A 24,106-nucleotide genomic window follows, 5' to 3' on the forward strand; every position below is an offset into this window, starting at 1 on the left:
TGCTTGGTATAAGAAACCAAAAAAGCATGGGGAGACAGAATGAGACCAACATGAAAATATCAGCTTTCATTGCAAAACTGAAATTTTACAGCCAAGTTGTTGAGAGTCCATGTTCTTTTTCCACTTACATGGAAAAGACATCACACAGCCTTACATGGCTTAGGTTCATGAAGTGAACTCAGTATACATTTAATCAGAGAAAAAACTGATTGTTTTGAAAAAATAAAGTGGGCCTGGATTTCAGTTCAGAGTTTAATTAGAATTATTCAATCTTACCAAGCACAAAAATAAATGGGCAGGGAGCAGTGTGGATAAGAAGATAAATAGTCTAAAATTACAGTGTTGCTACTAGGGACCTGAGTGAATTAGTTGGTGCTAATTAAGTATGTTAAAGATGCAAACATATTCATGAGACAGTTTATTTCAATAACAGACATACCTCTTCTAGAATTTGGCAATCATCTTCTAGGGGTCTATTTAAATCATTGCGAGCATAAGTTGAAAACTCTGCAATCATCATTTTATCTATCAGCTTTTCCAGTTCACAAAGCTGTGAGCCAAGATGCCTAAGAAAAACAGCCATTGAGATATGAGCTAAATAATCAACCTGAAAATGAATCATTAGTTCACAGATGAAGAAAATAACCACCCAGCAGGAAATTTCCATGCAATCAACGCTGGCTTAATGGGAGGCTCCAATCTTTCACTCCTCAAAGCAGCTGAAATCATGCATTTTTCAGAGGCACTGTCACCTTACACCAAAACATATGGACTTGAATATTGATGGAGGATAAAATTTGGAAGTAGGGCTTTTTTTTTTTTTTTGGAAGGTGCCAAGTACCTCTCTGCCCAATGAGGTAAACCAGAACTAAGAATACTCAGTACTTGTCAGTATAAAGGTGGCAAAAAGAAGGAATACTTCTTTTGCTTGTCAAGTTCCTCAGATAATCAGTCCACAAGTTCTTCTAATTCAAACATTTGAGCTTTTGATGTGGTCACAGATTAAATTCACATGACAGGATGGCTTTCAGAGAACACACAGGAGTTTTTAAACTTGCCAATTTTTATGCTACTCTAAATGAAAAATGTTTTTCCCACGAATGGGAGATTTTAAACCATATTTTGCAGACTGTTGTCATACAGAACCACAAGGGAATTTCTCACATCAGAAATGTCAACCACCCTTTAAAAGTGAGAACTTCAGAGATGTCAAACGCTCCAGGCTTTCCAACTTCCACTAACAGCTGGGAACAAGTATCTGTAAAAATCAGACTGCCTTTGAACAAAAACAAACAAACACAGACACTCTGCAAATGAGAATTAAGAGGAGCTGTGATATTCTAGATAAGTCTAGATACAAAATGGGGGGTGATGAACATGGCCTTCATTCAGTGCTGGTGTAGCTGGATCCTTTGCTGTCATAGCTTATGACTCTTGGCTCCTCCTCCTTGCAGAAATCCACATGGCCAGCACTGAGCTGAAGTCCATGAAATTTACTGGATCTGAGTTAAGCAGATTAATTTATTTACTTTAATTTCAAGATGACCAGGGATGTACCTGCTTTTGAAACTGCTGCTCAATAAGGCATTGGAATGGACAAAGCAGACATATTTCAAATATCTAATTTAAGCAAAAATAGCCTGTAGAAAATCCAAGCCAGTTGCATCATGGGCATTTCAGAACAAACACAACAGGAAAACAATCCCAAAGACTGTTATAACTGGAGTTGCAAAATTGACTGCAGGACTATGAGACACAACACAAAGGCTCTTTCTGAGGTAAGCGTGAAGATGCTCCTTGGTACATTATTTCTGTACCTGCGCTGAACTGCACTGAAACACAAAAACCTGTCCTCTCAAACCCCAGCTATGGAAACATCCAACAACAGCTCCCACTCAGCACCTGCCCTCACCACTTTGTCTAAGAGGTTCTAGTCCCCAGCAGCCACAAAAACGCCTCCAACCTGAAACATTCAGGAACAAGTCAAACCTTAATTCACACTCCTGCAAAACACCTTGGTAATTATCTCTTAACAGGTACCACTCATGCATCTGATCCCTTCAATGAATACTGAATATGACAACTCTATCATGTAAAATGATGACTGCAGGGTAACAACACACAAGTGAGAACTATTTTTCCATGTGTCTGTGTTTCACTGTATAAAATACTATACAAATGTGGCTTGCCAGCATACCTGTGAAAAAAGAAAAACAACAAAACAAAAACCTGAACTCCTCCACACAAACAAATAAAATGACTGTCTCTCCATCACCCCAACAAGGATTGTGAAAACGATGCAGAAAGTGTTTTCACAGATTTTTAAGTTAGTTAACACATTAGCTTTCTTCTGTACAATTAAAAGGGTGAACTTGAAAAGGTTAGAACTCTAAACCTTTAATTCTATCCTAGAGTAGTAGCAAGCAGTTACAACTGATATACATCATTAGTGACATTAACCCAGACTAAAGACACCAATGTGTTATTTCACACAATCTTTATGGTTTTTAAATTTTTTGCTAAAACTAGAAACAAACTACATTTTTCTCTGCATACAGTATGACAAGGGAAAATTAATTTATGATTTGAGTAGTCTTCTTACTGCTTGGTACTGAATGATTCTGACATGACTCAGTTGAAAACACCAAATTCTACAAGCTGCCAGGGCAACACTAAAACAAGATGTTGGGGAGGTTTTTTCCATCAGATATTTAGTAAACAAATAGTAATTATTTAAAAAATGTGTAACTGCTTTAGAAGTTTCTTGTTAAAATAAACCAGGTATTCAACTACTTGACAACTGCATCATTCTCGCTCAGAATAAAGCAAGAAGATCCCTTTGGTATTTCTTGGGAAAAGTTGAAGAATATGTGCTTACCAGCTATTTAGATTGGTTAAAAATTTTCATTATTTTTAGAAACACAACATTCAACTGAGAAGTTTTATCAAGACTTCCATCCTCCCACTGCACATTATTTCTTCACACAAGCTATATACACAGGCCACTGTGAGATTTGGAAACTGTGCTGGGCTTCTCAACTGCACTTGCATTTCTGGTGGGGTACATGACTTAGGCAGCCCTTAACTCAAGCCTTTACTGTCCAAAGCAGAGAGGACAGTTCCCACTCACATCACTGTCTGTAACTACCAAATCAACCAGCTAAGCTTTACTCATAGAAATTACTCTTTACAGACAAGATGATTATCTACCTGCAAATATGTTCCACACCTGAGGGTAACTTTGAAACAATGGCACATTCTTGGGACATCACGTCAATCAAACATAAGGACAGGAGAATAGCACTCTCTGGTGACAGAGCACATATGTTACCCAGCTCCAAAACACAGCTGATTCTGAGTGATGCTGTCACAGGGCTGCAGAACAGCACTGACTTGTCACCAAGGTCAATACACAGGTGACTCAGTCAAGGGTGGTGCACCAGAATCAAGTGGTTGACAGCAGGAACACTAAAGAGGACAAACTGCACTGAAGTCTCTGAAGAGAAACACGTTACACTTTTTAGATGATCTGTTTCTAGGTTTTTTAACAAAAACACAACAACTTTATCCCAATAATTTATTGGCTCTTTTAATTTTTTTTCCATTTTTAATACTTTTTCTAGTACTTTTTTCCTGAGATCTTTTCTACATAAAATTTGAGTGTGTTTCCAGACTAGCTAGAAAGGGTGTTAGGAACTCAACAGAAGAGATGGACAACAACAATAGCTACATAAAGTTCTGAACATTCATGCTGCAGTTACTGAGCAGCAACCATGCTTCCATTATGCAAGCTGTGGGCCACTGGGCTGCAGGAACCATATAACTTCTAAACAAACCAGCCCTCACCCAGCACCGACTTAGAAAACTTAGCACACAGCTCCTCAGCTGGCTGATGCAAGCCTTGCATCTGATTTAACCACACACTGCTTCTGCATCATGCCACACTGGCAGCTTTGCATGCACCACTTTTAAACTGTCTGTATCTTATGATAGCTTCTTCTACATCAGCTATAAGGATTCTATTGTATTAATACTCCTGCATGTTCCTTTAACAACTCCAGCCCAGGTCAGTCACATGGGCCCAAGAACCCATGCCTGGGTGCTGCCTGCAGAGGATTGCAGACCCCCAAGTGGAAAACACCTCTCAGCTAGAAGCCATGCAAGATGAAAGTCCAGCCACAGCTTTGCTCTCATCTCTGCACCCCTAAAACATCTGTAAACCAGAACAGAGCATTTATACGTCAAAAGTTCATCCTGCTCCAAAAAAACCCCAAACCATCTCTGGCAAAGGCATTAGTCACACTGCTTATGCCACACTTATATTTTATACCTTCTGTATTAAGTCCTCTAAGAATGAATGAATGAACAAAGGTAGAACAAATCCCTTCAGCCAACATAATGTGCTCAACACATTCCAGCTCTGCTTGCATTTCATGTATTTCCTACATGGTTACCTACCGGAAACTGTGAATACCTTGAAGTTCTTGCTGTAACACCTCTTGTGTTGTTGCTATTAAGTCCAAAGCTCCAACATACTCGGAAGTGGAGAGCAGCAACTGTACTGTGGGCTGTGTTTGGTGTACAGTAGCCATTAACTTCAGTTTATTATATGCTTTTATACAGTTATTTCTGGTGAGTGACAGTCTTAAAACTCGAAGCGATCCTTCACACATTACTTTATCAATTTTAGAGATTTTCTCTCTAAGCAATTTTACAGCCTGGGAGGTTTTCCTGAGGTAGTCCTGCAACTCATGCTGAGAGGTCATTGCATGAAAAAATGCTTCTGAGCGGAGAGAAATCTGATGAGCAATATTGACTTCCACAATGTCCAGATAATGGCTCAGCTGGGAAGAGGAAGGAAGAGGAAAAACCAACATTATTGTTATGGCCTGGAAGCTTTATCACCATATAAATACATTTTCAGAGTACTTGTCTCATTGTATCATGAGGAAATTTTGCTAATAGAAGTCAAATCCCTTTGTCGTTGTAATAACTTCTTTTTAAATTAACTTAAAATCACTGTGGAAAGGCTGATTTGATGCCTTTCCTGCTTGAAAATAAAAAGAAAGAAAAGCAAATAGATTTAAAATATCCAAAGTTTTGTACCACATGGTTGCACACTGGCCATAGAATATGGACAATAACCAGGAGACAGCTCTGGATACTGGCTTGGAAGCAACAGTATATACACGCAGATATGCTATGAAATTTGGGTCACTGAAACTGCTAAAGATGCAGCCACTATATCTGAGGACACACCACTGGTATGGATGGCTCTGCTTATTTAAAAAGCTGTAGTACCTTCTTTGTAGAAAAATCTCCAGGGTATCTCTGGCTGCAGTTGTACTTTTGCCAGCCAGCTGGAATTAGTACTAAGCCTATTTCCTGTGTGCTGGCACTGTTGGATTCCCAGAGACAAAGTACACCTATATGTTCAGAACCTGAAATTCAAATTCTCTGTGTCCAACAGTTACCAGACCACTGTGTTGGCCTGATTTTTTGATTGTAAAAGCTCTGTGTTCTGGCTTATGCTGAATATGCAAACTCAAAGGACTGAGACTTTAGGATGCTCATCTGAATGTTAATACTCAGATGACCTGGTTTCTCAGAGGTGCCGAGAATTCAAACCTCCTGCTGAATTCCAAAAGGCCAACCAGAGAGGGAAAGGAAATCAGCTGAGAATGTTTCCTTCTTGGAGTTATTTTTATACTGCTTCCTATGGATACACTAGGGATTTATACAATATGCAAACTCACCTTTTTTTTTTTTTCCCCATCTAATTTAATCAGAAGCCTCCTCCACCAACCAGCTGTGACACACCTAGCCACAGGGAAAGCCAAGACAGACTCTGACACAGGGATCAGAGAAAGGGCTATTACAAATAATTATTTATGTGATTGTACCAACCAGATGCCCCAGGTCCCTTCACTATGCTAAACAAGGTAGAATAAACAGAGAAAACAGCACCTGCCTCAGAGAGCTTACAGTCCCAATGTAGGGCAACACGTGGGAGGAGATGAAGAAGAAAACATCATGAGGAAATTTTTGAAGTAGATCAACAGCAGTCCAAAAGGCTGTAAGCAGATCTGCTTAGGGCAAGGTTTTCAAAATCCTGTTGGAAAATGGTGCCTGGAGCTAGGGACAATTATGGCAGCAGGGTGTGTATTTACATATGATAAGTGTAAACCTCGTGCAGTTCAGAGACTTTAAAAAGTAAAAAAGAAAAAAACGTTCGGGCTAATTTCAGTCATATGAAGCAGTGTTTTCACTCCTCTGCATCAGTGGCACCTTCTGAGTGTCCATCCTGCTGCTGCCAGGCACATTTTGGGAAGTTCACAGCATATGCCAGACATTGCTTTTCATCTTCAGACAGCAACTGCCCCAGAAAACTCCAAAGAAGCCTTCCTCCAACTTTAGGTGTTGAGGACAACCTAATGAACCTTTGAGTTCCCTCCAGCAGAGCCTGTCTCTTCCTGAGCTGGCAGGAGAGCAGGAAGACTAATTCCCAGAAATTTGGAAACACCTTCCAGACAATCTCATGTTATTTTTTTCCTAATGTGCCTCACAGACTTCGAAATTACTCAGATTTTCTAAAAGCATTTCATGGGTATTTGTACTGTAGAGATGACTTACGAGATTTTCTATAGTATGACTACATAACAAGCAAAAAAAGATAAAAATTACTAAGAAGAGCCTTCTGTTTCCAATATGAAAGAAACAGCTCTGCTTTCATGTTCTCCTTTGTGAAATGCAAAAACAGGTCACTGCAGACAGCAACAAAAGTAGGAGGGATCTCCTAAAGCACAGCCAGCATAAGATTTAGTATTGCTTTTAGTACAGAAATCACAGCGCATTGAATCTGAAATTTTCCTGAGATGTTTGAATATAACAGCCTTACACAGTGTACAACCTGTGCAATCCAGCTTTCCCTTCTCACAGAACTGCTCTTCCTCCCTAAGAAAACTACTCCACACCCCTGAAGTTCTCAATATATAGCTGTTTCAGTAAGATACAGCTGCTGTGAAGAGCCAGCTGTCACATCATATACAAATTCTTTTTTTACAGATTTGATAGATTTACTGAGAAGGGATAAAAGTTCTTTTTCAGTAGGATGCTTCCTGCATGATTGACTAACAATCTGCAGCCTGATGTAAAATGAGACAGCAAAGCCCACAATGATGTCTCAAGAAACACTACACAGCAGGAGCCATGGAGGTCCTTTGCAGTATCCACCAGCACTGATGGATAACCACAACTTTTGTCAAAGTTGTACCTTTTCTTGAAGTAACTTGGAGGAAGCTGCATCACGATTTCCTTTTCCACCAGCGGTACTAAAATGAGACCATGGTAAAACGGCATTAAATGTTAAGGAATCTTCCAAGGCAAAATCTGGTTTCATAAAAATCTGAAACAGAAAAACAAAAGAAATAAATGTGCCTCACTCACCCCTATATTTTTTGCCCCAGTTAAACATATCTCCTGTCTCTTTAAGCTAACAGAGACCTCATTTGTTGATTTCAGAATTCAGACTTTAATTTATCCAGGCAAACAGATTCATTTCAGACCTTACAACCAATGTACTTTAAAAGTTAGTGTGATCTCACAAAGTCTTCCTGAAAGTCAAAACTCCAAAATTACGTATTTATTCAACCACCGGAGATGATCTAAACACCTTGAGTGTGCAAATGTAGGCAGCTTTGAAGTGCAGGTGGGACCGCTCAAGGATCTGAGCAAAGCTTCTTCACTAACAAGGGCATCCTGCTGCAGATCTGCTCATTCCTGGGGCCACGGCTCCTACGAGGCTGATGATCCAGCCAGCTGTCAGGGTGCAACAAGTGTTCCCTGGGAGGGAGCAGAGCCTCAAGCTGACACCCTTTAGCCAGGATGTAGCAAGCATGCTTAGCACAGGAAGAGTCAGTAAGTAGCATGTAACATTAATCACACCTCCTGGAGAACTATTAATCTAAAATTCTCTCTGATAACATTATTTATACTTGAGAATACCTTGAGCTTACAGGAGGCAGTAGAAGCCTCTTCCTTTTATTTATGAAGTGTAATTTTAAAAGGTTCAACACAGACTGCAGCATCACACAACACTCAAGCATTCTTGTTTCCTGCACCTTAAACACTGCAGTGACAGCTACTCAAGTCGCAGCCTATACAACTGGCACAGAGATGCTGACCCATATTAATACTCTGACTTCTTACTGTACCTATAAAAAAATTATTCAGACTAAAAGGGAATCTGGAGCTGTGTCTTTTGTCAACCTGACACAAAAACCCACATCATGTATGCTCCATGCTTATATCCTTGATCAAAGATTCAAGCAGTCAAACCTAATGCTGAGTTGTACACCAGGCATTATTTAAGCTTTTCTCAAACTCTTCAGTTTTCCTTTCCTCCTAGACTGGCTGACTCTGCTCAGCTCTAAGGTCTAAACTTAATTTATTTAAAGATTAAAAAATCATGGTATTTGTGTTGTATTTTAAGAGAAAAACTGACACCATGGAAACAAGAAGAAAAAAACAAAAAGACAAAGCAAATCATCCTCAGTCTTTAAATTCTGAGCACTACAGATCTTCTTGAGAATCGACCCAAGTCATCAGCGAGGACAAAATTTCTACAAAGAACAGAGAACATGCATATATCCAACACTTTGTGTGAGAAAGCCTTACAACAGCTCAGAGTGCACAGAAGCCATACCTTAGGTACTTGCTCCAGATCTGTCCTGGATTTATCTAAAATTAAACAAAACACAGGTAGTCATTCATGAGCAAACAATGGGAAACTATTCCCTTGAACAAGTGAATCCCATGAGGAAGTTTTCAAGACAATTCACAGAGGGGGAACAGGCTTACAAACTGAAATGAAACTTTCTGACTGAACACGAGGAGAACCTTGATGACATGAGGACAATCAAGCATTGGAGCAGGCTGACCAGAAGGGCTGGGTACTTTGGGGATTTTCTGGATATATATTTGTAGATATTTTCTGGCTATTTCTATTTTTCTTGGTAAAGTTTTGCGTGGCTTGGCCTGACCTGATATCTGAACTGGCTTTGAGATGGCAATTGCAGTAAGGGTCTTCTGAAGTCCCTGCCAACCTGACATATTCTGATTCCTTGAAGTGCTCTTTTGTCCTTTGCAGTTCAGGTCTCACGCTTAGACTACTCAAAGGAGCTTGCACTTGGCTGCTTTGGCAATGTCAGTGTTAGTCATACAAAGCAATCCACTCAGCACTTCACATTCATTAGTGCACTGGCAAAGGCCAGTAAAAGATCCTTCTAACATCACCCCAGTTTTAATGCTTTGGACTGAAGCTGCCCATATAATCACTTTTGCACAGCACTTGGAGACTGAGTGCACAAAGACTGTCTAGAAGGATGAACAAGGGCTCGGGCCACAGTCCCAAGCAATGAGCAAGCAGCACAGCAGCACTAATTCCCATGGAGTATGCTGACCTGACAGTGGCAGAGGGTGAGAGCGTTGAGCTGGGAAAAGAGTTAATTCACTATATCCCAGCAGAACTTGAAGAAAAGGTAAATTCAGATTTTTGAGCTTCAGCCAAAATCCCCTGTCCCACCCTTATTAATTACTTTAGAGGGCACTATGAACAGGGGGCACACTGGGGGACAAAATAGTTGAGGAATTTAAAAGCAACAAGTCCATATCTCTGCTGGGCAGTCTGCTCAACCCCGACCAACATGGCAAGTGCTACCTCAGCATCAGCTCCCACACTGCTCACTTTGGTTTTTACTTAATTTGTTTCTCATATATTTGTATCGAAGTACAAAAGGCAACCTTGGAATCATCCTGTTGTCCTCCTTTGGAGCCTTTGGACAAACCAACTCTTAAAGAAGTGAAAGGCCAAGTCTTGTGAGTTGGAGTTGGAGGAAGACAGGAAACAGTAACAGCAGAATTTATAGAAAATCACAAGCTTCAGTTTACCAAATGATTCTTCTGCTAGGAACTGTCCAGTTACACATGGAACTCCCAGTTACTTTGCTGACAGTAATTTTCTCTTTTTAAAGACACCCAGACTCATTTAAAATGGATTAAACTATGACTGAAGAAGGCACTTTGATGTTGCAGCATGCAGCACACACTCATTCTGGAACAGTTATGCCAAAGTAACACCAATACAGAGAAAACCCTCAGAAGGGTTTCCTTTTGCACAGAAGAGGAGGAAGAAAGTCAACTGAAATAACTTGATCAGAAGGAGTAAACAACCAAATCCTTTTTGCTGTATAACCTGTAGACATTGATATAGATAAGACTTATCAAATAAGGATTGATAAACGAACCCTTTTATGCCAACTTTTTTGAGAAAGTAAATTACAATAAATAATAAAAACGTGTCTCCAAGTTATGAGTGTTTCTTTTCCTTTTACATGTCTTTTTTTTTTTTTTTTTTTTAATTTATTTTGCCTCTTGCCTTCCCTCCTGTCTAGTTTTCAATTAGTTGAACTACTTCCATGAAGTCTTGAAATTCAGCCTTCATGTGCAGGTCTGAGCTCCCCAGCACAAGGCAGACCTAGACATACTGGAGTGAATTGTGTCGAGAGCCACAAAGATGATCAAGAAACAAGGAGGAGAAACTGTTTAGGGTGGAAAAGCCCAGGGGAGATCTGTGTGCTTAAAGACCTGATGAGGGGGTGCACAAAGAACACAAAGCTGATTTTTCTCAGTGGTGCCCAGTGCCAGGACAGGAGGCAACGGGCAGGAACTGATATGTGGAAGATTTCCTTTGAACACAAGGAAGTATTTCTACTGGGAGGGTGGTAAAACACTGAAACAGGTTGCCCAGACAGATTACGTAATTTCCATCTGTGAGATTCACAACCCAACTGGCCATTGTCCTTCCATAGGTGGCCCTGGTTTGAGCAGATGGTCTAGACTAGATCATCTTTTTGTAGAGATACAATTTCCCACCTCAGCCATGATGTGACTCTCACGGCAGAGATACAGAGAATACAGGATACAGGAATGGCACTGCAGCTCTTCACTGAGAAGCCAACAGGTGATACAAATTTGATGCAACAGTTTCAATGGATCGTAAAACAAAAAGCAGTTAAACAAAGCACTGCCAGGGCCACAATGACCTGCCATGAATCCAAACATACCAAGAAAAAGTTTAAAAGCATCACTAATGTTTTGACCTATAAAATGTCAGCAGTGGGCATGAATACTTCTAAGCCCACCATGTCTGAGTTTTCAATTATTGTTTCAAAGAAATCATCAGCTATTATTGTACATGAAGATCTCAAGCAAGTAACAGAGACAATTAGTACATTATAGAATCAATGATGAGTAACATTCATAACACTTGCTACTGATGTTATAACATACTGATACAAAAAGGCATCACTTTTTCATGACTAAAGAAGGCTTTGACTGTACCGTGAGTATGTAATAGTGTCCTGTCAAAGGTATCTTTAGGAGTACAAATATTCTTGCACCTTTCATGAACTTTCTCTCTCTGTAGAAGAGAAAATATATTAAAGAGTTATTCTGATGCTTAAAACACAGATTTTTTTTTTTATTTGAAGCAAAACATTTAGTGAAACGCAACAAAATTATGCAAAATAATTTTGCAAGTTCTCAGTATTTTCTTCCCCTTGTAAGCTCAGACAAAGTTTGTCCAGGTGAAAGGTACCAAAAACTTCAGCCTATAGTGGATGTGTTGTTTTTTTCCTGTATCTTTACATCTCAAGAGAAAATGAGCACAGAAGTTATTGAAGAGGTGTAATAACATAATGATATACTATCATAGATCAATTGTAATTACATACACACTCATTTGCTGACTAATCCAGAAATCACACTAACACACAAAGAATCCTTTCTCATTGCTAAATCAAATTGGATGAAAGTAGAAATTACTTGCACATATTACTAATGAATACCTTGCTGAAACCACATATCTTGTTTCATCATGCTGAACTTCGAATTTTCAACACCACTAGGGATTACAGCGGTGAGAAATTGTTTCTAAAGAACACCAACAGATTTGTGCTAGAAGCTACATCACAGCTCAGCTCCAAAATCTTTTTTCATTTAGAAGTCACTGTGTGAAGTACTAATTTTAAAGAATAAAATCTTAAAACATTTTAAATGCTCAATATGTTAAAGGCAATAAGTTCAGTTATAGACAATTCCCTCCCACAATCTTTAACTATAATTACACAAGTAACACTTCCTGCAGCTAATTCTGAACCAGCAAAAAAAAATAAAAATAAGGAAGTTACAAACCAAGGAAGCAGAAAACAGCAGGAGACTTCTACATGTTCTTTCAGTCAAAAAAAAAAAAAAAAGAATACTACATACTTACTGACAATTGTATTTTTAAGAGATTGTAGAAGTCTCCTACTGGTCCTGGTGTCCTTAGATGTAGCTTACACTTCCCTGTTACAAAAGAAATCATCAAGATAATAGGCCTCTTTATAGTTTAAGAAGTTCATGTATAAATGTTGCAAAGTTTAGACTGAAGAGTCCTAAAAAATATCTCCAACCCTCGCAGCATCTAGTCATTTGATCCACAGGTCTATGGAGAACATTATGTTGCACTGTAGAGCCCAATCCTTAAACAGTCCTTACAGAAAAAAAGGATTAACGACCAGAAAGAATAAATATGAATGGCAAGTCCTGGTGCAGAGCTCAGTACTCAGAAAGAGAAGTTAAAAATAACATGAAATTGCCTGAGGACAATTCAGAGAGTATTTTCCATACGATGGGTTCTGAGATTATAAAACCAGAAATGTATAACACAGACCCAACCAACACTGAAAAATCAAATTAATTATCAGCAAACCATACAACAGGCTACTAGCAGAGACAACCAGATTAGAAGAAGGATCTCTTTCTGGTCCTTAGGACTATGTGTACCTAATTGGGGGTTCTTACCGGAGTGATTTCCTGTTGGTATGATGTAAAATGTTCCTTGGTGATCTGTGGGAGGTAGAATGAAGGCGTGACTTCAGTGTCCACAAAGTCCACTCCCCATGTTTTTGTAAAGAAATCAGATTCCCTTTTTGCTAACCTAGGATCATTTAGTGCTGCTGGGAGATTGACTTTGGAATGATAAATAGTCCATCTTTGCTGATCCACAACTAGAGATGGGCTGTCATGTAAGTTATTGGGATTGCCTGCAGCACAAAAGACAAGACAGTTTGTTAGGGTGAGAAACAAAGATGTAGCTTTTGCTAAAACGTGGTTCTTAAGCAAACCATATTTTACCAATTACATATAGATTAGAATTATCTATGCAAATGACAGATGATACTCTCCTTCTACAACATTTCACCTTGCATTTCTTCTATGAGATTAACCAATTCAAATTTGAACACAGAAGTGGTGTATTGACACTCATTAAATAGATTCAGTTCAACATTAGCTTCTACTGATGAGAAAAAGATTCCGACCACAAACATATTTCTAATAATCTGATCTTGATCAGAATGACAGCTGTAATTCTTTAGTATGTGTCATAATTCTTAAGATCCCATCCCACCTACTCCTTTGTGTAAACCGAGCTTTAGTGCAACACAACAGCTGAATTGTGACCTAAAATCTGGTTTAACAGCACCAGAGACTTAGTACTACAGACAGGTCACTTGCTTCCTCCTGCAGAAGGGCTGGGATATCTCCCAGAAGGAATGCAGCCAGGCTCCAAGCACACAGGACACGTCTGCTACCAGCTCTGTCAGACTGCACCCTCTTCTTACATGGAATATGGTTCACAGCTGTAATGTGGAATCATGCAAGCAAAGTCCCACCTAAAATGGGGGCATCTTAAACAAGCTGCAAATAGTCTCTCCTATTGCTCCAAAGGGACACTGGGTAGTATAAAAAAGAATCACAGCATGCTTGGAAATAAGACTATGCCTTAGTACACTACACCCAGTATGCAAGAAATATTGACTGGATAGCTGGCAATGGTTCAGCAAATTGAGCTGCTTCCTCCCTCCCCCTGCACACCAGCATTACCTGTGGGTTCCTTGGGACACACATCCGGCAGGGACTGCACAGGGTGAAAGCGTTTTGTGGCGTCCACTTCTTTTTTAAAGAAAGCATCACTGCTGTTTGACTGAGGCACTGGTGAAGAACTGTGGCTTGATGCCATTGCATAAAATCACCACTTGATAAAAGCTAAATAGGAAACAAGAGATAACAAGGCTTTAATAAAGCTCTGGGGACATGCTGTATCAAAACAATGACACTCCACTATTGTCTTTAACTGCAATACTTCAACTGACACATTTCAACAACAGGAGAAAGTTTATTTTAAGCATAAAAATAAATGGCAGAATGTAACTTCATAGTCTGTTCCTCACACACCTGTGGGTTTGGAGGACAGCCCGTCCTTGTGCACAGCACTAATAAAATGTTACATTAGGGAAAAAAAGCAAGTCTTTCAGGCACTTCCTCCTTTGTTGCCATAACTATTGCAGCCATACTGCATACATTCACAATAGAATTTCCTCTCAAATATCAGGAAATCTTGTATTTGAATCAGGAAAACTGACAATTCAACTTCTATGGCTGCTTAGCAAAGTGCAGTTTATTCCAGCATAATGTATTTGCACAGGAAGACAATTAAATCATAGATCAAAAAGCTTCAGAGTAAGCAAAGTCCCACTAATTTTCAGTTCAATTTCAAGATCCCAATTTGAAAATAAATAGCCTTAAAAATTTTACACCAGAGATGATCTTAATGAGTTCTTTCCACCTGTAAAGAAAACTGCAATTTTCCAGTTTTTCCAAAAACTCCATCAAAATATCAGACAGTAGTACAACTATTAGAGGTTTGAGAGTTTATTAAAGCTGTACAGCTCAAGGAGTGCCTGTTCAAAGGGACACATCTGGATCCTCCCCTTTAAGGAGAAATTAAACACATCTAGCAAGATCTTAGCACTTAACTAATAACCCATAATGGGCACTCAAATTGCTCACTACCCTGTGAAGGAGCACAAGAAGATTAAAGGCCAATTTTATCTTCAAGTGCTAAAGTGGGCACCAAGGGATGCTGTATCTCACCGTGTCAGCTTCCAGCAGCATCACACATATTAAAAATCTCATTTGGAAAAGAAAAAGAAAAGGTTCTACTTTCTAACTGAGGTTGAAAGTGGCCTACAAAACAATTCTAAAAGAGATGTTCAACTATAACAGAGCATCCCAATGAAGAGGCCCATCATAAGAAAAACTTACTAGCAGACAGAGAATGGGAACAGTCAGACAAAAAACATTCCCAGATATCTGATAGGTCTTCCTTAAATACCATAAAGCACTAATCTCTCTCCCACAAAAGCCCCACAAAATCCTTTTTCAATACTTTTATTGCATTTTCATATTTTTATGTATTCCCTTGACATTTCCAAAATAACTTCTTCATTAAGTTCTTCATGAATGTTTTAGGGTGGTTTTGTGAAAAATCTAGTATATGATGACAAAACCGTTATTATTTTAGCATTCTTAAAAAACACATCCAGTGCTACGTTGCCATGACCAAGTCTCCTTGGTATTGCTCCTCAAGGCATACAGTAAAGTTTTTTGCACTTGGAAGTGCTTCAAAGTGTTGTATTTGCAGTTTTTCTCCTGAAAAAGCCTCTGTAATATGAGTCACAGTCTGCTCTAGTCAGATGTACAAGCAACTAGGGCAATTTGTAGAAAGCACTGAAATCCTGTAACTTTTGCAAGCCTTTCATTAAGCCTTTCTCTGTTCCCACAATGAAGTACTGTCTAAAAGAATTGTCTAGGATATGAATTGTCTCAACTACATAAATCTGAATGGAGAAAATGCTATCTGTGTGATGTTAATCAAAAATTTAAAAGAAAATTTAAGACTCGAGAGTAGCTCAACACCTCAGCATTTCACAAACAAGCTCTACCTACTCTTGCACAGATATTTTCATTACTTATCACCATGAAATATTCACTGACAAATCTCAAAATAAAATGAAAGGAGTACAATAAAATACCAGTGCAAGCAGTAACCTTCATACTGTTGAGTGGATTTCAACAAGATATAAGGCTTCATAGGCAGAGGCCTTCTTAACTGGCATGCAATCTGATGCTGTACTAAATTATTCATGCTAGCAGCTATTCTAGTACCCTCATAAGTCAAGACCTTGTGGACAATTAACCCCAATGGATAACAACATTTGCACAGGAAAAAACTATTCTCTGCACTGCCCAAAACCAGGCATTCCTCAAAATGCAGTCCTTAAATTACCCAAAAAAGTATAACTTCAGAAAGACAGAGAAAACTGGACAATAGTACCTGAATTAAATCCACGCTACAAAGGAATATGTGCCAAGCCCATATAAAGGCAAAAAGCCCTACACTCATCTCTGTGCACTAACCTTACCCAAAACTAAAAAATTTAATTTATTCACCAACAGAACAGCAGCTCCTTGCGCTCCATTACTAAACATTTTATAGACAAATGAATCTATAACTAGCCCCCAAATTAACATTTCAAAATACACGATATACAAATTTCCTGATTTAAACATACCAAAAAAATGAAACTCAGTGTTAACACAGAACAAAATTTCTGCAGAGTATTTTAACTCATTCAATTTTCCATGAAAGTGAAAGGCAGGTAAATGCAGTTAACTGCACTAACTGTGCAGAATGACAGGCAGGCGAATGCAGTTAACTGCATTAACTGTGCAGAGTGAATTATGAAATGGTGAGTCCCCTGAGTCTCTTACTTAAAACAACATATGGCTGTAGTAAGAATATGCAACCGTGTAACTTCTTCACATCACTGTTTAAATTATATACAATTAAAATGGGTTAGATCAACTGTGTTCTCTCCAGTAATCACCATAATTTACTCACATTTTGTCTAGAAATGTGTATTAAACTAATGCAATTAAAAAAAAACGTTTTGAGGTAAGACATAAGAGTAGTTATGGAACCTGGAACCCAGGATTATGGCTCTATTTGCAATATGCCTTCAATATATTACATCTATTTTGTACACACTGTATTAATTTCCTCATTTAAAAAGATTATATTAAATTACACTGTCACTGTAATGACTTAATACAGCTGAAGTTAAACCAAATCAGCCATGGCAACAATGAAAATAGCTTTGATGATCTGAATTCACAGTATTCCTATAGTTTAAGCATACAGAGTTGCATTTCAACTTACAGCCTCCTCTTTAAAAACATTCTTGTTCAGCAACGTGCTCAGCAAGTACAATATGACACAGCTGTACAACACAGCATGGAACAAAATACTGTGGTGACAAGAGTAAGAGCCACACATTTGGATACTGCACAGTCAGCGAAACAGCAGATCTGTGAGCTAGCAACGCATTAATCACATGAGGTTATTTCTGAGATGACTACGCTGTGACTCTTGAGTTTCACACCCAAGGTTTCAGCTGTTGGAAGAGAGCACAACAACCAAGTGTATTACTCAGAAGTAATTGCACAGGGTGGTTGTAACTCTGGAGAACATGTTTATTTTTCTAAGTGTCAGGACTTGTACAAAAAGTTCTTCAGAAACTGTCTTCCCATATTCTGAGTGTAATTATTCACATGCTTTGCTTCTTCAGTATCATCCATAGAATCTGCTCTCTAAATTTTATTTTAGCTTCAAAAATAGTGACACCTAAGACAAGACACTCAGTGCTCAGGGGAAAGAGCCCCCAGGGTTCCAAGTGAACATGCAGCACTGAGCAAGCTTTCCTTCAAGTATTCCCCATTGTCCACAAGGAACCACACTTGGACACCAGCAGGCACTTTTCAAGGGGTGTGCTCTGCATCCCAAAGGTAAAGCAGGAGAAGTTTCTCTGTGAACACAAATGGCATGCTAAAGTCCCTGATGCTTGTCATGGCTTTGGCAACAACATGAAATGAAAATATTTCAAGCACTCTTCTGGATACCCAACATGCTTTGGAATAGAAAACTATCAGAAGCCACCCACAAGTCAAGCTAAAGCAAGATATTGCACCATTTCTAGAATATATGATAAATACCAAAGACACTTATTAAAGAAAAGCATACCTGAAACATAACTAAAATAAAAATGCACAAGTGACTCCTCCTTCCAGGACCTCAACAGCTAATAAATGGCATGTTGTTATTGGCCTTATATATTTACTCAGTCCTCAAAAGTTGAACTTTCCCTATGTATTATTACACAGGTCTTTTTGCTAAATCAGCAGGATTTCACCCTGTAACAGGGCAACCATGGTACGAGTAAAGTACACCACTGTACCCTTGTAAGGCAATGTGAGCCAGACTGCACTAGCACAAGCTTCCACTTTTTTTTTACCCAGCTAATTCCTCAGGCTGAAATTTCCATGCTTGATCCTGGTGCCCTGAGACAGACATCTCTGCTGCAGCAGGGGAGCCAAGGTTAGCTTGGAGCAGAAACATTTAAGCAGTTTCAGAGACTGAGGTTAAAGCTGCGGGAGCTGTTCTGCTAACCCAAGCCCTTTCTGAACACCTGCTTCCCCCCTGGAGTTTCAGAGGACAAAGATGATGACTGTCAGGGGAATGACAAGGAGAGCTGTGACTTGTCCCCATGGCAAGCCATCTACATTTGAAGCACACTCCAACATGAAACCTCTTCACACAACTTAAGAGAGGAGACCACATGAGCCTGGCCTTTCTGAGAGCCTAATAAACACATTTGTATTCACAAACATGCACGTATTTGAGTGCATTTTGCACACCCCAGCAGCATCCCAAATCTTGGGCTCTCACACAAGAAGGGTGAACCTTCTCTGCAAAGTTAGCATGACTGACAACCACCCAGGTTAGCCTTGTTGGGATGAAATCAACCCAACAAGGAAGCAGTGTATGAGTTACCTGCATTTCCCATCAGCCCTGCTTAGCCACACATGCTGTTATGCTCCAGCAGATTCTGTAACTCCTCAGACTGTGCTACGTTCCCAGCAAACTGCAAAATGGGGACTGTGGAAAAGCAAGAGCACTTGAATAGCCCAAAGAGTAATGCCACCACCCTCCCCTTAAATTGTCTCTTTCACAAGGCCATCTCAAAACACTCTCCTCAAACAGGGAAACAGGCAAGAAAAAGTGGTAGTGACTCCAAAGAAAGAACAGAACACTTGCATCCCAACTGCAAAGCACCATTGGTAGCCTACAAGGCCAGGATAAAACAACATGTGACTTTCATATTATTACATTTTGTACTGGTTTCGTTTGCCCTTCCCAGCTGTAGCCACATGAACAGCAGATTAAAGAGAAAAAAAAAAAAGAAATAAGAAAAAAAGCTGTAGCTGAGCTTCACTTCTTTAAACAGAAGAATAAGATCCTCTGAAAATAATTACTCCAAAAAGTCCCATCACTGAATAATGTGTTATTACTTAAAATAATCCACAAGTGTAAACATTTTGTCAAGAACTGGAAAGAAATTTATCTCCTTTTAGCCAAACTATCTGGAAAGTAGTATTTCACTTTCGTTCAGGTACCAAATAAACAATTATATGAAACACTTGTGATGTACCCACTGTAGCAAATGTACTTCCTCTCATCTGGAAACCCAACCTCCCAGTGCTGAGCTCTAATTTGAAATCAAAAGGCAGATTCTGTGCTGGAGAAACAGTATAATGACCTACAGCTATTTAGATCATTACGAACCCAGTTCTTCTGCACCAGAGGTGTCAGAATCATTCAGAAACAATCATCAAAGCAGTAAAAATATGTATCAGAAAAGGCCTTGTGGTTAGTTTCCCACACTATCACACACAAGATGAGAGTGAAGTCTCTTTGTACTCTTTTTTCCAGGCATCAGCATTAGAGTGTGCATTACCCCTTGGAAAACAGTGAAATATGAGCATCTTACAGAGCTCCAGAGAGGTCCACACAGCTGAACAAAGACCAAGGAGCCCCAGTAGGCATTCCTGCTATGAGTCTGTCAAAGGCAGACTGCAGAGCAGTGACATGTGGAGAAAAGGCAGAAGAACTGCACCAGCCCCAGCAAAAATCGCAACACTGAGGTCCTGACGTGACAAAAGGAGTCTGACAGATGCTCACGGCAATTTGCGTCAACAGCGCAATTCCATGTACAGCCCCTCCACTTGCCATCTTCAGCAGGGCTAGGCTCCACTTATCTTCAGAAAATAACCTCCTAAAAATATGAATTTTCATGGGAATTGTGTCTTTCTGAAGCCTTACCCAAGTCCTGAACTGCAAGTGGCTATGAGGGAGCCAAATAGAAATATTTCACAGTTTGATATCATGCATAAAGCTGCAACCAGAGACTATCAAAAAGCAGGCCCAGTGCACTTCACATCAAGTCCTGACAGAGGATGCCAGTCCACTGTCTCTCTACAGGCCAGGTACTCTGCAAACAAGACCACCCAAACTTTAACTTGGTGACCAACAGTGTGCCACCCATGTCTGTTGATAGTCCTTGTATTAAAATTAATACCTGCCCAATAGAAGATAAACAAAACTGATCACCTCTATTCACATCACTTCCTTTTCATCCCTCAAACAGCTTCTGTTGACAAAAAGAATGAATAATTCCATGGCATAAAACCCAGAATGGTCATGCTACACCTAGAATGCCAAAAACCAAAAGGAAGGTCTTATACTGCTGCTTACAGCGACTCTATAAAAGTGATGGAAACTCTCTAACATGTTGCAAGGTGTCAGATATGCTACTCCAATTCTAATATTCTAGCCCTAACACACACCCACACACATCCAAAATGCACCTTTTTTTTTTAAATTTAAGAACCAGATTGATAGAGAAAGAGATATTTAAGCTACTAGGCATGAGTACTTTGGAACATCTGATCAGTACATGGACCTGTCAGTTTTGAGTACGAGGGAAACACATTAACAATTCTTTATCTTCTGCAGAGAATATTCAGGTGTCTTTTCTTAAATCTAGCACCTAGGTGAGGTGGGTGCAGAGAGCTAAAAATAGGAAGACAAATCCTAGATTTGCTGGTAAATATGTCTTGGACTTACTCATATGAAGCCGCAGAAATATCTATGTCCAATATCCACACTCATGCTCACCTGCTCACTCTTTCTGTTCCATTCATAAAACAAGACAAGGAATAAACAAAGTGCATAGAAAAAAAAGGAGAAAGGAAACCAAAAGAAAACTGTGAGCCTCTCAACAGGAATGATGATATGATGTTCATGGGCCTTCTCTCTTCTTCAGACTCACAGCTCCTCATTTTCCCCAAACTCTGTAGAAGGAAAGCAGAAGCGGCCTCTTCACAGAGTTGCTGCCCCAAAAGAAGAAACAATACCTACATGACCATGATTCCATTTCCCAACCTCTTCCTGCTCGAACTGCCAAAGAGAAGCCTGCAGTCTGCTTTCTCCACTCATTTCTAGCAATTCCTGACATTTTCCAGGCAAACAATATCTTCCTTCAACATTGGAAATGCGCATCTCCTTCTCCACCCATGAAGTTTGTGCTTGCCAATAAGGCAAGATTCCTGCACACATGCCAGACTCCCACTACAGAGAAAGATGGTGCTGAAGACAGAGGGACACTTGGGACAGATCCTGTTACTGGCAAATGCGATGGAAGAGGTAGAGATGCCTCTTGTGCAACCTTCTGGCCTCACTGGGGAGTCTGCCCAGTAACTTTTGCATGAACAGCGGTGGATCTCCTGTCAGTCCATTTTATGCACTGTTCTCCTACACCAACCTAATACCCAAAGGATCTCAAGACCTTTTGTCTGCACTACAGTTTTCCAAAGAGTCACACTGACTCTCAGGTCACAACAGCAATTACTGCAGTCACTACAACAATTAACATACTGCAGTTGGGTTTTTCAGTAAGAGAGCAATTTCTCGCTGGGTTGCACAGCAACAGCTGCACGAGTCCATAGGACTTCTCATTCAGGATTTCACCAGTACAGGTAAGACAGTAAAGTCAATATACCGCCTATGCTAGTAACTAAAAAAAACAAATACATGCAAATCTGTAGCCCAGTAATTACTTTGACAGACTTTAAAATAGACGTTTTATACTTATTTATACTGGATTGTGATAACTCTATGTCCTGCAGCAGAAATCCTAAATATTTAGAGAATATAAGAAAAACAGAGAAGAAAAAGGGACTCAGAAACATACTAAGGCCCAAACTGGGCAGTCAGATGATAAAAGTTCATGTTGGGATTACAGAAGCTTGGTATGTTACAATCCCACAAGTGTACGTCTCTCAACCCCACATACGGTATTTGAAAAAAGAAATGCAAGAAATTAATCTGCCCATCACACAATTTTAGGGTCCTCTACAAACGCAGGAACCATCGCATTCCTACATGGCTTATGGAACCAACAAGCCCTTTAGCGCTCCACATCCCAGTCCATCCTGGCTGCCATGCGGCAGAGAAAACCACTAAATACTTGCTCTAAACGTTAGCTCCCGAGCCGCCCATACCTTATGGAGAACACGCCAGGAGTATCTCCCGGAGGCCGTCGTCATATCTCTCCCCGTGGCATCGTCGGGAATGCTGCCGGGGTCCTGCGGGACAGTGACCGCATGAGGGAGGCCCGGCCTCACGCCGACACCTCCGCGCCCTCCCCGCGCCCCCGGCGGGCACCGCCCGCTGCCCACCGCGGGGTTACCATGGAAATTCACACCGGGGATTTGCAGGGAAGGAGGGAAACCGGGCCGCGGGCAGGCCCCCCCCGCCCACCTCCCCTCGCGTCCCTCCGCTCCGCCGCCCGGCCCAGGCCGCCCGGGCCGCCCACACAAAGGGCGCCCGGGGAAATTAAACTTTGGCGGCCGCTCCCCGGGGCAGCCCCGGCGGCGGGCGGGGGCGGGAGGCGGCGGGGCCGGGCCCCCCGCGCTGTACCTGCGGCGCCGGGCGGGATGCGCGGCCTAGCGCGGCTCCTCCGCCGCGACACGTCGGTGCCCCCGCGCAGGGCGGCGCAGGAAGGGCCCGGGCGGCGGCGGGAGGAACCAGGCCCCGCCTCCGCCACCGCCCGGGGGAGGAGCCGCGGCCGAGGCCGGCGGAAGGGGCCGCGCTGCCGCCGCCCGCCCGCGGTGCGGTCCCGGGGCTGGGCCCGCAGTGCCCGCGGCCGGCGTGTGGGAGCCCTCGACACCGAACCCCCCCCCGCGGATGCTGCGCAGCCGGTTTGACTCGGATTTATATTTTAGGCTGTAATTCTCCGTCAGGCCACAGAAGCTGCTGAAATAGAGGCACGCGTTAGGTCCTACTGAAGTAGTAGCAGCCTCCTGCCTGATCGGGCCTTAAACACGCTTTAATTCTCGGCCGTAGCCCGGTGCCAGTGATCAAAACACAGGGAAGCTGTGATTGATTAACAGCAGATTCTGGCTCTGTTTAATAAGCATGTGGCTATGGGCTGCGTGAACGCACGGGTGTGGAAATCCATGGGTTGCATGGGTTCATGCCTGGGCTTGCAGCTCACTGACTCCTGTTTGTGTCTGCTGCTGGCCCCAGACAGACTGGGCTGAAGATGTTGTTCTGCTCCTTGGTGGTCAAGGTTGGCAGAGGTTTGTTCGGTACAATTTGTTTTGCAAACTCAGACAATAAATCCCAAATGAGGTATCACCGGGATATCACTCCTTGGTGACTTCCTTGAGAGATGTGTCTGACCTGACCAGTTTAAAGAGCAGAAAACGTGACACTACCAGAAAGAAAGACTAGTTTAATATTACTGTTACTTCATAACTGTGGGCTTCAGTGTCAGTGGCCATCCATTACACCTTTCATAGACGTGCTTTAAAAAATAAAGATGTACCTTCTTATGCTTCAGAATTCCATCCTTGGCTTTCTGGCGATAATATCAGAACAGCTCAAGCATACTTCATTGGAAGCTAGAACAGCAAAAGCAGTCAAAAACCACAACTATGTTCAATATTAAATGCTTGTTAGGAAGCCAGTGGGGATTTCCCTCCAGCAACCTGCAAATGTCATTCACAATATTTTCATAGCATATTTTCCCCTACCTGGCAGAAATATCTTTGTGCCTTACAGCCTCCGCTGTTCTCAGACACTCCACATGGGCAAAACCTGGTGGCTTGGGGTTTTTCCGGGTTTTTTTTCCCCTTGGGGATCTCATTAGTTGGAGTCTGTCTGTCTCCTAATCCCTAAAACATGACACAGCAGCAATAA

The 24,106-nt window shown here is 41.0% G+C and overlaps 1 protein-coding gene across 4 annotated transcripts in view; it reads right to left on the reverse strand.

The window, feature by feature from the left end:
- Window positions 1-22,941, reverse strand: part of VPS54 (VPS54 subunit of GARP complex) — a 46,400-nt gene extending 23,459 nt beyond the window's left edge. For 2 of the 4 annotated variants that reach the window (XM_058836885.1, XM_058836884.1), the window contains exons 1-9: window positions 22,823-22,941; window positions 22,405-22,488; window positions 13,987-14,148; window positions 12,904-13,145; window positions 11,401-11,479; window positions 8,705-8,739; window positions 7,274-7,405; window positions 4,459-4,844; window positions 440-566 (exon numbers count right to left, since the gene is read on the reverse strand). In XM_058836885.1, the coding sequence (XP_058692868.1) occupies window positions 440-566; window positions 4,459-4,844; window positions 7,274-7,405; window positions 8,705-8,739; window positions 11,401-11,479; window positions 12,904-13,145; window positions 13,987-14,122 (1,137 nt within the window). In that variant the 5' untranslated portion in view covers window positions 14,123-14,148; window positions 22,405-22,488; window positions 22,823-22,941. Of the gene's footprint in view, window positions 1-439; window positions 567-4,458; window positions 4,845-7,273; window positions 7,406-8,704; window positions 8,740-11,400; window positions 11,480-12,331; window positions 12,477-12,903; window positions 13,146-13,986; window positions 14,149-22,404; window positions 22,489-22,822 lie in introns of those variants that run through there. The other 2 variants (XM_058836887.1, XM_058836886.1) reach the window with 2 other exon arrangements.
- Window positions 22,942-24,106: the final 1,165 nt, after the last annotated feature.

The sequence above is a fragment of the Poecile atricapillus genome, chromosome 3 (assembly GCF_030490865.1).
Source record: "Poecile atricapillus isolate bPoeAtr1 chromosome 3, bPoeAtr1.hap1, whole genome shotgun sequence".
Taxonomy (NCBI): domain Eukaryota; kingdom Metazoa; phylum Chordata; class Aves; order Passeriformes; family Paridae; genus Poecile; species Poecile atricapillus.